The 13,530-nt window shown below is 49.7% G+C and overlaps 1 protein-coding gene across 8 annotated transcripts in view; it reads left to right on the top strand.

The window, feature by feature from the left end:
• Nucleotides 1-739: 739 nt before the first annotated feature.
• Nucleotides 740-13,530, top strand: part of TMEM150C (transmembrane protein 150C) — a 22,710-nt gene continuing 9,919 nt past the window's right edge. Inside the window, exons 1-6 of one of the 8 annotated variants that reach the window (XM_065061720.1) lie at nt 740-892; nt 5,960-6,101; nt 10,612-10,671; nt 12,168-12,249; nt 13,288-13,341; nt 13,461-13,493. In XM_065061720.1, the coding sequence (XP_064917792.1) occupies nt 6,095-6,101; nt 10,612-10,671; nt 12,168-12,249; nt 13,288-13,341; nt 13,461-13,493 (236 nt within the window). In that variant the 5' untranslated portion in view covers nt 740-892; nt 5,960-6,094. Of the gene's footprint in view, nt 893-917; nt 1,254-1,284; nt 4,579-5,959; nt 6,102-10,611; nt 10,672-12,164; nt 12,250-13,287; nt 13,342-13,460; nt 13,494-13,530 lie in introns of those variants that run through there. The other 7 variants (XM_065061722.1, XM_021289468.2, XM_065061725.1 and 4 more) reach the window with 7 other exon arrangements.

Raw genomic sequence — 13,530 nt, 5'->3', positions numbered from 1 at the left:
GAAAGAAATTTCTCCTCATGTTTAGCTGGAACCTCTGATGCTTCAGTCTGTGCCCATTGCCCCTCATCCTACTGCTGGGCACCACTGAAGGAGTCTGGTGCATCCTCTTAACACCCACCCTTGAGATATTTATAAACATTGATGAAATCCCCTCTCAGCCTGTCCCCTCTAGGACATGCAGGCTCCAGCCTCCTCCAAGCCCTTGCTTGCTTCAAGCGGTGGCCAGCTGCAGATGCCCAAAGCCTGACCAGGGTGAATCACAGAATCACAGAGTGGTTGGGGTTGGAAGGGACCTCTGGAGATCATCTAGTCCAACCCACCTGGTAAAGCAGGGTCACCAGAGCAGATGGCACAGGAATGTGTCCAGGTGGGTTTAGAATGTCTCCTGAGAAAGAGACTCCACAACCTCTCTGGGCAGCCTGTTCCAGTGCTCTGGCACCCTCAAAGGAAAGAACTTTCTCCTCATGTTTAGATGGAACCTCTGATGCTTCAGTCTGTGCTCGTTGGCCCTCATCCTGTTGTTGGGCACCACTGAAAGGAGTCTGATTCATCCTCTTGACACCCATGCGGGAGATATTTATCAGCATAAAGGGCTTGTTTTTGGCAGAGATCGGGTTGCCGAGGACCAGCCGTGATGAAGGGCTGCTCTGAGCATCCCGCAGAGGCTGCGTTCGCTCCCCACCACCCCAAAAACAGCAGTCAGGGCGCACCGGGTTTTATCGCCACCCGGCTCCGGAGAGTCCCGGGGCCGCTCACAGCCGCTCCGAGCCACCGTGGCTGCGGCTGCAATCCCCGCCCGTCCGGGGCGGGGCGGGGGCGATGCAGTGCCGCCTCCTCGGCCCTGGCCCAGCCCGATCGCCGCCGCCGGAGCCGGTGCCGGAGCCGCCCGCAGGTAACAGCTGCCCCGCCGCGGGACCCTTCCCCGGCAGCGACCGTTGGGAGCGCGCGACCCCCCGCAGCGCCCCTCGCAGCCGTCAGTCGCGCCGTCACCGCCCTGTCGCAACACCCCCCCTCCGCGCATTGTCACTCCCCCTTGCCCTGTCGCAGCCCTCCCCCGGGCCTTGGGGCGGTCGGGCAGCCCCGCGGGAGGGCGATCCCCGCCGCGGGGTGCCCGGGGCTGCGCTGCCCTCCGCGGCGACCGGCAGCGGGGACTGGCCCGGCGGGGCACCGCAGGTGCTACAGCGCTCGGGTGGAGCTGAAATCCCGGTGCTGGCCGTCCCGGAGCTGGGTGATTGACGGCAGGTTGACACAAGGTAGATAGATAAGACAACTAGAGCCGCTTGACTTAGGGCCTGAAGGACCCAGCTATGGGAGAGAGATCTAGATCATTATTTAAGAGTCCGTCTTGCCTGTGAGCCCCTCCGTGGCATCCTTTCGGGGTGAGGGATGTGATGATGGTAATGATGATAGAGCTCAGCAGGACCATCTGCCAGCATGCTGCCAGCCCTCTTTGCACAGGAGGCTGTGGAAAAGGCTCACCCGTGCTGAGGCTCTGGGGTGGGACAGCTCTTGCCTTCCCCAGATCCTGTCGAGATCCCTGACACACGGGCTGTGTCCTGGTAAAGTCCTGGGAGAGGAAGAGGTTTTGAGGAATACCGTTCGGCCTGCTGTGGTCCCTCAGGGAAGGAAGGGTGAGATCCTGCATCTGACAGAGACAAGCCCATGCTGGGTGCTACTGTCCCAGGGTGATGATGGGGTCGCTTGAGATCTGTCTTAGCTTTTTCTTACAGCAGCGTGCTTGTGACAGACCATTGATTCAGAGTCCTCGGGCTAGAAAAGATTGGAGAAATTCTGAACTAACCTTCCCTTCTGTTGTGGTGTTTTGTTTTGTTATGTTTTTTTTTTTTAAACAAAGCTTCTCAGGAAAGTGACCTTAAGGATTGGCCACCCAACATTCACACAGTCCTTATGCTGTAGCAATGTATACATGTATGGTTAGTGATGAATAGCAACTCAATATGGAGGAGGGAAGTGTTTGAAAGGTATATCCCAACAGACTGACTGCCTGTTGTGTCTTGCTCAAGTGGATACAACTGCCTGAAAGAAGGGGGCTTGATTCTTGATGACTTTCTGCCTTTGGGCAACAGGGTAAAGAATGGGGACTCATATTTGCTTGACAAACATCTGGCTCCTGTTTTCACTGTTGTACTGTTAAAAGTGCAGTTCTTTTCTTGTGCTCTTCTTGGTGCTCAGTTGCCAGCATTTTCTGAGCCTGGTTTGTGGAAGTCAGTGCTGTGGTTTCATTTCCCCTTTTAAGATTCTTCGTGCTGCGGTGTTTGCTTTTTGGATGCAGAGCAGGGATATGCGCTTGTATGAACACCAACGTGTTCAATTGTTTTTTTCTTGGAAGAAATAGCATGTCCCCAGTTTCCTCTCCTCCCCCAGCCATTTCCAGGCAGCCTGAGATTGCAAGATTGTGGTTTGGCCCAACAAAAGGCACTTCAAGTCCCAATCTTGCAGTCCAAGCTGAAATGAGCCCTGATTGCAGGATAAGTGGGAGCAAAGAAGCAGAGAAAGGAAAGGTCTGTGGGAAACGAGAGACATGATCCTAAGCAATATATCGGGAGAAATAAACAGGGAGGGGGATTGGCTGGCAGGTGAGAAAGCTAGTGCTGCAGGCTTGGCTCCTTTGTGCCCAACCCCCCCCCCCCCCCCCCCCCCCCCCCCCCCGATTTCCCCTGTGGCCTCTGGGCAAGCAACTCACTGGCCCCATTATCTAAAATGGGAATAATGATTATTTTGCTGCCTCAGGGAGACTTGCAAAGGCCTCCAGTTGCCTGGCTTCTCTTGCCTTGGGTCCCCACACGTTGCAGATGCAGTCACCTGGGGTGCAGGGGTGACAGTGGGTTGAGGGGGGTGAAAGGGAAGCACACTGGGAAAAGGTGGGAGAGAAGGGTGGAGTGAATGGGAGGAGGGAGGAGAGGAAAAGCAAACAGATGAAGCCTCAAAAGCTGTTAAAAGAATTGTAAAAACAGCTACAGATTACCTTGCATGGGGTTTAATGCACATTTTTAATGCTGCAGTTACCCCTGGATGGTCATGCCCGCAAGGGAGAGGTGCCTGCTGGAGCAGCAGGTTCTCTGCAAGAGTGCTGTTTGCTCTGTTGAGTGGTATTTGCTTTTGGCAGGTATGCAGACCTGGCTCCTTTGGGGAGGGCTGGCCCCATGTGCAGGACAGCAGAGAAGCTGGCTCTCCACCCTGCCCGCCACACAGGAAAGCAGAGGCCTCATCCTCCTCAGCACTAAGGAGCTGCCGGGCTGTGCTCCCCTGTGGAACAGGCGGCATGGCTGTTTTAGGACCGCTGTTAGGCAAGGGCCGTGGGAGGGGAGAGCAAAGGGCTCCCTGGTGCCGTGAGGAGATGTCCAGGCAAGCCTGGGGGACTTGGGCCAGTCTGCTGCAGTGGTGGCTGGAGTGCCAGTGACCTCCTCTGGATTTCCTGAGCTGGGGCAGATCTAGGTAGCTGGGGAAGGAACTTCTGACTTCCCTGTCTTCTTTTCTGTTCCCCATGAGGAACCCCTGGGATTAGCAGTGGTGGCATGGTAATCCCGTTTTCTCCAGCCTGAGCCAGAAGAGCCTCTGGCCCATTGGGTTTGGCACTACAGGAGTGGACTTTGCCTGGCCAAGCCCCTGGAGATTGCAACAGCTTTGACAGGGAGAGCCTCCATAAGGTGGTCTTGGCCCAGCTGAATACTCTTAGAAGTCTCCTGTGCTGCAGAAAAGTCTGTCTCTGAAAATATTTCAAAAGACAGCAGAAGTTTTAAGCCCTCTGGACATGATGGAGAGGCTGGTCACAGCAGACTTGGCCCCTCTTTAACAGGTGGAGGCTGTTCCCTGGTCCACTCTGTGTTGTGTTTGCAACAGGTTCACATGAAGTGAGACACGTATGGCACCTTCCTCCTGTAGCTCACCTGAGTACCCTGCAAACAGCAATTTGTGGTTGTAGCAGTCTGGGAGACTGGTAAATAAACATAACTAGTTCCTACAAATAAGGAATGCTGGTGAGCCAGTGATGAACACCACAGAAACACCTGTGTATGATTGCTTACCTTATATTTGTCTCAGGGCACATGATCTCCACAGGTCTAAATGGAGCCAAAAGACTGATGTGGTAGTCTGTACCGTTGACAACCTCTATGCCAGAGTAATAACAAGAACCAAGCCATGGGTTCTGCACATCCATTCCTTGTACGTGATACTCTGGCCCATCATCTTGCTGCAGCTTTTCTGGTGCTTTGCCGGTTAGTACAAGAGGACAAGGACCTCTGCCTTGTGAGTAGCCGAGGAGGCACAAAGTCGGAGGCTGAAGAGGTTGGTGAGGGCAAACAGTCCTGAGAAGGCTCATTGTGCTATGCCACACTCCCTAAAATGTCGAAGGCCTTGGGTGTTTTCCCTACGGCTGAAAAGTGCTTGGTATTTACGCTTCTGCTAGTGGTGCCCACTGGTGTAACTGAAGGAAATGCTGCTCTGGGGACAGTGCACATCTCTTCAGAAGTGTGGAGCTGCAAAATGCAGTGAAGAAAGGAGCTCATGCTTCCACCTCCAAGAGAGGTGGAAGGGCCAAGAGAGGTGAAAGACAAGGTGAGGAGGTGGAAAAAGCCTTGCTTACACTGCATGGGAAACTCTGTGGCTTGAGTTTATGTTTTGTGTTTGTGTGGGGAAAAAAGCAGTGTCAGGGTAGCAAAGGGAGGGAGATATGGCACTGCTCTGGCCTGCCAGGGCATGCACTCTGTAATCCATAAACTACAGGAGAAGGTGGCAATATAACCAGGAATAACTGCTCTGCAAAGTCTGCTCTGCAAGCGCCAGGCTTAGTTTGTCCTTACCTTCAAAGCTGCCTGTTAAGTCCACACAGCATATGTCTGTCTCTTTGCCAGCTTTTGCCTCCCTGTTGCATGTTCTTTGCCACTCCCAACACTTACATTGTTTTCCTGATAATGAGACAGTCCTTTCCAGCAGGCTTCCTGCCCCCTTCTGTCACAACATGTGTCTTGGCTTTGCTTGCTCCTGCACATTGGAAGTGCTTGAAGGCATTCATGGTTTTGGAACTGAGGAGCAAACAAAACACCTCTGCAGACCTCTATCAATCTGTTAATACACCGTTGAGATCACTGTACCCTGTGGGAGAAGAAACACTTGTTCTGCTCGTTGCTGGTTCAGCCAGTGGTCATTAGGTTGGGGAAGTCAAGGTGGAGGATAGTCACTGGACAGCCTGTCTGCGTGATGTCTCAGACTTTCTGGGCTTTGCCACAACATCAACCGGTATTTGTGTATTGTTTGCAGACCAAAGAGATGGTTTCAGAGGCTCTTTCCTCACAGCATAGCTGAAGCAGAGAAAGCTTTGCTGTCTTCTCTTTTATAAGGAGATAAATAGCCCTCCTCATTTTTTAGCAGCTCTCCACTTTGAGGTTTCGCTATGGGACTGGCGCGTGCAGCTCCTGAGGTTGTAGAGAGCCAAGGGGGCTGGATCTTGCAGTGGCAGCTCCCAAGCAGAATGGGGTCCTAGAACTGTAGAATCATTTCATCTGGAAGAGACCTTCAAGATCATCGAGTCTGACTGTCAACCTAACACTGTCACTAGACCATGTCCCTAGGAACCTCATGTCCCTAACAACATAAGAACTGTCCTTGAAAGTCCTTGGGGCAAACAAACAAACCATACCTACAGAACACAGTGCTCCTAAGCTTACTGTGGGTCTCACTGTAAGCCCTGGCAGCTCCCAGCTGGTTTCACTGCCTGCTGACCCAGGCAGTGCCTTACTTAGCTCCTGCCTCTGTCTCCTTTGCAAGTTGGAGGCTGAGGACTATGATTGCCCCAGCCAAGCTCCTGGTACAAGTGGGACATTGGGGAGGTCAGTGTGGGATGATGTAGGTGTGTGGGTTGGAGCACAGTACTGTCCAAACCTGCAGAACACCCCTTAAGTCCTAAGGTGGCCAGCTGTATTTATTTTATCTTTTATAGCATCCAGGAGCCTGGTCTTGAAGCAGAACACGCCTGGTTTATACAACGCCAAATGCCAGAAAGGCAGTCTCAGCGCAGAAGCGTTTACAGGCAACATCTCTGGCTGTAACACAGCAGCTCAGCACCGCTTCCTCAATGGCCTGTAAGTACTTACGTGCGATTGAGGGCGAAGATTGTGCGGCAGCAGGAAGCAGTGTTCCAAGGGCAGTTAAGGACAGCAGGGTGCAGAGGAGTGACGCTGGCCTTGGGACCCAGCAGGGCTGCAGGAGTGTCTCTGAGTTTGACTTACCGAGGCACTCAAGAAAAGCATAATGTATGTATTTACAGAATTGATAACGAATTAATTTTGCAGAACCACAGGAGACAGCTCCCCAGAAAATCTTGGAGAGGTCTAAGACTGACAGTATGGACAAGCAGATGCCAATACAGCCTTTTTCTGCCCCTGTTGTTTTTTTGTTGACTAGCTTTCATTCCTTTGGTGTGCTTTTCAATCTCTGTTAGGTTTATGTTGGCTGGAGTGTTTCATTAGCACACTGAATGCATTTGCAGTGTGTGAAATCAGACAAGAAATATGTACGGATGTTTTCTTGGGTGAAAACATTGCCTCTCAACATCATTGTGGGATTGCTGGAGCATCTCTTGCTTCCACCACGCACAACCTGGAGGTGTCTTTACCTTTTCCCATTCCTCTCTTATATAAATAAATAAAAATGGCATTTGGGCACTGCACATCCTTGAGATAGTAGATGGGTACCTGTAGCAACCAAAATGTCATACCCTGCTGATGGAGGGCATGGCATCTTTTCCTGTTACCTGCTATTTTGTTATGTACTTCCAAGTCTCCGGCGTGCTTTCTCTCTTTCATTGTGCAATCAGGCTTGGAACTTTAAAATAAACCTGAAAACACTCTGCTTTGTTATGTTCACATCTATGGCTTGTAGGTGGCAAGTTTTGTAATGTGCTGGTTTGTATCAGCTCAGTTCCAGTGATAGGTATCAAGTGACTGTGGTTATTTTTGCTTTTAAAAGCAACAGAGAGCTATAGCAGGTTCCCCCAAAAGACGAATTGTGTTTGTTCCCCTTTATTGCTGACTGGCAGCAATTCTTTATGACTTGCTGAATGATTTGAAAAACATTCTCCTTTTCCCAGTGCTTCTGACTCTGTACCTGTTCTCTGAAAAGACTCAATGCCCCAGCTCTGTGAAATGCAGGAGCATTGCTCTGGCTTGTTATGCAGCTTCTGTACAGGCTCTTGCAATGCATCTGCATGCTCTAGTCTTAAAAATAAAGATGTATGACTCTGTTAATGTAGTAATTTTGTCCTTCCTTACATTTGGGTCCTCTGGCAAAAACTTCAGGAAGAGCCTATAACTTTGCAGATGAAATTAAGATACTTAGATTAAATAAACCTTGTTCAAGCAGCAGTATGTATTTGGTGAGCTGCCTGTGGTATTTGAAGTGCATACATTAGAGGAATGGGAGCATAATTGGTTGAGGGGGTGTAGTGGGGCAATGGTAATAAAACCAGAGCAAACAGCTGATTGAGCAGATTTAGACATAAAAATGGGAATGGAGGGAATGGAGAAAGCCTGCATTGAGGCGAATTCTCAAGACACACCGTCTGGCAGTGCTAATGTGAAACCCTTTGCAGTTCTGCACCCTGACCCATGAGAGCTGGCAGCAGGTGTGCGCCTCACTGGGGTTTTTGCAATGCTAGTGTGAGACCAGGAGCCAAGAGGGACTGAAAAAACAGGGGATATGCTTTTGGGAAGGTGGGCCGACTCTGGCTGTGATCAGCTACTCGTTTGTATTAGCCTTGTGAATCCATTGCACCATGAGGGGTTTTTGTCATTGGATGCCTTTCCATGCAAGCCTTAAAATTAAAGACTAATGGATATGTGCAGTTATCAACTGCCTCCTAGATGCGGTATGTTTATTTGAGAAAACACAGGCCGGTGCTGATGGCTGTTGTCACTGGCTGGAATTGCCTGCTCAGATTTGGCATTATTGATCACAGCAACAATGCAGAACAGAGCTGTGGAGGGGAAGGTTGGCTTTGTGTCATCTCTGTGGAGCTATCAACTGTCAAAGAAATTGTTTCTACATTTCCCATGGAGAATTTAGGCTATTTTTTCTATCTCTCTTGGTATTTTATTTTGGCTCAACAGCCGTTGTGCTGCAGGGGAGGCTGTCAGTTGGGTTCCTCAGTCTCTTGTTCCTAGCTGCTGGTGAAGATGCTGGTCATTGCATGCACAAGGGTCTCCCAGCTTGAAAACATAAACATTGGGGCCATCTGTGAAAGGGACAGGTTAACCCAGAAGTGACTGCTGAGAATGATATCTGCTGGACACCAGTGCAAAGCTAGGTAGGTTTGGCACATGCTGGGGTTTCTCCTTTGGAAGCGAGGTTACGTGTAATTTTGTTCCTGGTACCTGAATAACACAACAGAGAGTAAATGAGGAATGCCCAGAAGCTGAATCCTGGTTTTAAAACATCCTCTGCCCATATATGGCTCTTTGAACATCTTCAGGCATTTGTAGGATGTACCAATGGACAGCATGAAAAGATGTTCCCATTTGGGGACCTGGAGGAAATGGACCATTCTTTCCTGCTTTTGGTATTTCATCAGAGAGATGCAGGTGGCACACTCCTGTGTGGGCTGGCAGGGGCCAGCAGTGCCACTGGTCCAGCCATTGCCCTTCTGCTCTTCTGAGGATGTGCCAGATGCTACTTGCTTGTGCTGTCCCGCACCCATGCCTTGGCACAAAGCCCATCAGAGCAGGGTGCTTAGCAGCAGCATCGTTTCGTGGTCAGTTCTTGGTGCCCCCTGTAAGAGGCAGGCTTGCACAGAGCTCAACACCCTGTGAGGCTGGCTGGACCTATGCGGGGTGCTTATTTTCCAAAAGGTCCAGTCCTGGCTGCGCTGAGCTCTGGTGGAGACCTGGCCACATGTGAGTAGTTGTTCTGCTCTGTGGGGCTGCTGCCCTTCCTTGGCTGTGAAGAGAGGCATGTTTTGGGGATGTTCTCTGGGTGTTTGTTTTTAACCAGCTGAAATGGAACAGTTCAGTGTTTTTTTGAACAGCGGACCTGGCTTCCCACTGGGACTCTGTGCTTGTTGCTCATTTAATATGCAGTGATTTCAGATGTCATTTTCTGTTAGTGGTCAGTAGAAGGGGGCTCTGCATGGCACACTGAATACAAAACACAGGACTGTTTTCCAAGAGAGTGAATCCAAAGCCATGTTGCACTGACTTTGGTGAGGTTGAGCACCAGTCCTGCCCTCGCTCCATTGCAGGGCTCAGCACAGAGTAATGGTTATTTGGACAGCATTTTCCTATTTCCCCATCAAGTTCCTATCCCTGTGCTCTCTGCCTGGGGAAAAGCCTCCTATCACCTCTCTCTCTGCACGACAGTGCTGAAATAGCTTACACAGGCTGTGGTTTCATGGCTGGGAGGCATGCTGGAAAGCAGAGGAGCTGTGGCAACCTGTTAATGAAGACAAGTGTTATTGCTAGTGTTTGCTTTTATTGCATAAATTAATCCTTTGTGCTTTTCTGAGGAGGAAGGGTAAGTAATAAGATGTGCCATCCCGTGACCTGAAAGAATTGTGTTACCATGACTTAGTCCATCCACCACTGTGGGAAAGAGTTGAGTGCTGCGTGCACAGCAATTACCTTGCAGAGAAAACATGGGCTGAGGGTGTTGGTCTCTTCTCCCAAGTAGCAAGTGATAGGATGAGAAGAGATGGTCTCAAGTTGTGGAAGGGGAGGTTCAGATTGAATATTAGGAAGAAGTTTCTTCAGGAAAAGAGTTGCTGGGCTTTGGAACAGGCTGCCCATGGAACTGCTTGACTCACCATCCCTGGAGAGGTTTAAAAGAGATGTAGATGACGTTCTTAGGGATATGCTCTAGTGTCAGAGTTAGGTTAATGGTTGAACTCAATGATCTTGAGGGTCTCTTCCAACTCAAATGATTCTATAATTGTATTCTTTGATAACCTGGCTGCTCCCTTTCAACCAAAATGGGAGCAGAAAACTGCGGGAACAGAGCTGTGAAACCCTTTGTGTCTCCTGTGCAGGAGGAACAGAGACAACGTGGGTGGGGAAAGCTAGTCTGCTCTCGTTGAGAATTTCTTCTGATCCTTTATACCATCCTAAAGATCTGTATACATACTGGAGCTAACTGCTTGTTAAATTGGCATATTTAATACTTACATTGTTTTATACTCCCTGTCTACAATTCCCTCTCTTCCCAGGCCAGGGAAGAGATGGTATATGATTGCTTTTCGGTCTTTTAAGATTTGTGAATCAGCCTCACTCAAGACTAACCATAGAGACAGCACCAGATCATGGTCTTGTGGTTTTATGCAAGCATGGTGTGGCTCAGGGTACTGCAGGGATGTTGTTTTGTACCCCTGACAGGTGATGGGCAGAGAATATAGGACAGCTGACCTGTAGTGAGGGCAAGTGTGAGTCTGGGGAGTCTCACCTTGACTCTTCCAGCATCTGCTGCCATGGGACAGGGCAGCAGGTGGTGGCTGGGGCCCCAAGCAGTATCCAGCCAGCATTCCCTTTGCAGCCTGGGGCTATATTGTCAGGATGGTGAGCTAGGGACTGGCTGCATGGTGGTGAACGTGCTTACTGTCTTCTGCAGGTCCTCAGAGGGGAGAGAGCAGGGCGGTAGCCCAGAAAGACCATGGTTCTTATGCTGCAGGTGAGATGTAGGGAGGCCTGGGGAGCTGAGAAGGGGAGGAAGACAATGCGGGTGCTTTCTTCTCTTTAGCAGGGCCTGTTACAATATGACAAGGGGTGATGATTTTAAACTGAAGGAGGGGAGGATTCAGGCTAGACATGAGGAAGAAATTTTTTATGCTAAGGGTGGTGAAACACTGGCCCAGGTTGCCCAGGTGGTGGATGCCCCATCCCTGGAGACAGCTCTGAGCAACCTGATCTGGGTGAAGATATCCTGGCTCATGGCAGAGAGGTTGGACCAGATGAGCTTTGAAGTCCCTTCCAACCCGAACTGTTCTATGATTCTCTGGAGCAAAGGAAAGAGTCATTGCTTTAAAGACCTGACCTGCAGATGCAAGCAGGCTCTAGTGAAGGGCCATCATGTCTGAGCTACCCCAACACCCTGGGGTGCCTCCCTGTCCTATGGGGACCTCAGTGAGCCCAGGAGATGCCTGCCCTGCAGCAGGCTATGGGAAGGAGGAGGAAACAGAGCACAGGGACACAGGTGCTGCTGCCCTGGTGAAAGGAGAGCAGGCGCTGGAGCAGGGAGCATTGCCTTGTTTGCTCTCTGTCTGCATTTCTTGGCTGTGTTGGTGCCTGGAGGAATATTCACAGAGGAGGACAGAGCATGAGGAAATATTTGATCCATTGCCAAAGAACTCACAGGGAGGCACAGGAGACTGTCCACAGGACAGCAAAATAGTAGCATTTCTGAACTGCATGTGTTACAAGGAAAGCCCTGACATCTCAGATGCTCATCCAGCATGATCTTGCCTGAAGGACAAATGCTTCCTCAGGAGGTGCTGTACGCAGCATCCTTAACACCCCACACAGGATTTCGCAGCATCTACATTCCAGGAGTGGACCCTGTTTGTAATGCTTTGGTCCTGACAGTGCTCTGGGTACCAGCACTCAAGCTTGGCTCCACTCTGGATGAAGCCAAATGCTATTTTTAGCTGATTGCTGTGGCCAGGATCGAAGCTGGTCGTGTGCTTTGTGGAGATGAGACAGCACATGCATCCTTCTCCCTTCGTGCTGCAGGCTTTGCTATGGCAGTGTGTGTGGAATTGGTAATCATCCCAGCAAGGAGGTGGCCTCGCCTTGTGCCTATGGGAGGCAGCAGGGAATTAGGGCTGTGGGTCTTCTGGTGTGACTTCGAGCAACGTGCTTAAGAAAAATACTTTGAAAACCACACGAAATCTGTAGGCGTGTCTGAAAAGTCTTCCCCCTTGCCGCAGGCTCTTTGTGCCTTGGTTTTTATGCATGGTGCAGATGAAACTGCTTGTGTGCAGCAGCTTAACCCCTTATGCTGATAATGACTGTGTGAAAAGTTTGCATCGCCTGCTGCCTGACCATTATGAGCTTGATCTTGGGGTGCTTCAACACCTGCTGTGTGGATGTTCTTCCTGCTTTCAAAAGAAGGGGTCAGTACCTGTGCCCTCTTTCCTTTGTTTTTACTTTGTTCTTTGTTTCTAGCAGGTATGGATGGGAAGAAATGCAGCGTGTGGATGTTTTTACCTCTTGTGTTTACCCTGTTTACATCGGCTGGATTATGGATAGTGTAAGTTCCCACTTGCTGGTTGTTTGGAAGAGTAAATTAGGCTGAGGCAGTTGGTAGTACCACTATGGTGTGGGCTGCCTCTGTAGGGAGAGTCTTTTAGGAATGCTCTGTCCTCGAGTTACTGTGAGGCTCAGAAGGCACATGACGATGGCCAGTCTGTGCCAGTTCAGGGCTTGGAGGATCACATTTTTATCCCTGATTTTCTGTGCTCCCCAGGCGAAGATTCTCACTGTGCCTTCTTCCTGCCACATGTTGCTGGGACCTGCCTGAAAAGAGGCAGGCAAAAATGCAAAAATTCTCCTTCACGGCCTTTTCTTTAAATGACTCAGCAAAGTTTAGGCCCTACTTTGGGGTGCAAACTCAAAATCTGCAGCATTCAGCACCACACTGACAATCTGCCAGTGGATTAACACTGACACCTCACTTTCTCACTGACACTTCTTACCAAAATGCACACAAGACTTTCATTTCCCTGAGCTGGGCTTTCCCCAAGCATGCAGGCAGGTGACTGCAGCATGAATTTGGGAGTGATGAATGTGCAATCAGCAGCTATGCTTGGCCTAGAGAAGCCAGCTGTATTGTAGGATATCGCATTGGCCATGGTCTGTGAATGTTGTTTTTCAGCTTAAGCCATTTGTGTGACCCTTATTGCTGGTTATTCTTGTCCCATCCCCTCTGTTTGCATCCAAACAGCTTTTACGGTGTGGGGGAACATGGTGAAGCAGATGAACCAAATTATTCAGATTAAATACGAAAACATTCCTCTGGGTGGTTGTTTTTAAGGCAGCTCAGTTCAGTGACCCTGTTTGTCCACCTGACCATACAAAACAGATGCAACACAAAAGGAGGTGCGTAGTTGGGCTGGAAAGTGAGGAAAACTGCCTGCTTGAGCAGAGGGAGACACAGGCTGCCTGCAGCAGGTCCTGCCAGTGGACTTTGAGGCACTTAATGATATTTGGATATTTGATATTTGGAATTGAAACTAGGATGAGGTTTGACACTGTTTTCATTTTTCTTTCTTCTTCTTTTTCCTGGCAGCTATTTTATAGCAGTGGAAGATAACAAAATTCTCCCACTAAATGTACCAAATAGGTAAGAGCTGGTTGTGAGCTTTATTTTAAATCACTTGTTTCTTTAAAATAATAAACCAACAAAACCTAAATGGGAGAGAAAATCTTGAATCTTGGTTCCTATGCATTTATGTCTTGTAGGAAACCTGATTCCAAAAGACCACCTTATATAAGGTAAGAGATTAATTTTCTGCAACTACTGTTCTCACGA

The sequence above is a fragment of the Columba livia genome, chromosome 4, assembly GCF_036013475.1.
Source record: "Columba livia isolate bColLiv1 breed racing homer chromosome 4, bColLiv1.pat.W.v2, whole genome shotgun sequence".
NCBI lineage: Eukaryota > Metazoa > Chordata > Aves > Columbiformes > Columbidae > Columba > Columba livia.
This window is presented reverse-complemented; position numbering and strand designations above follow the sequence as displayed.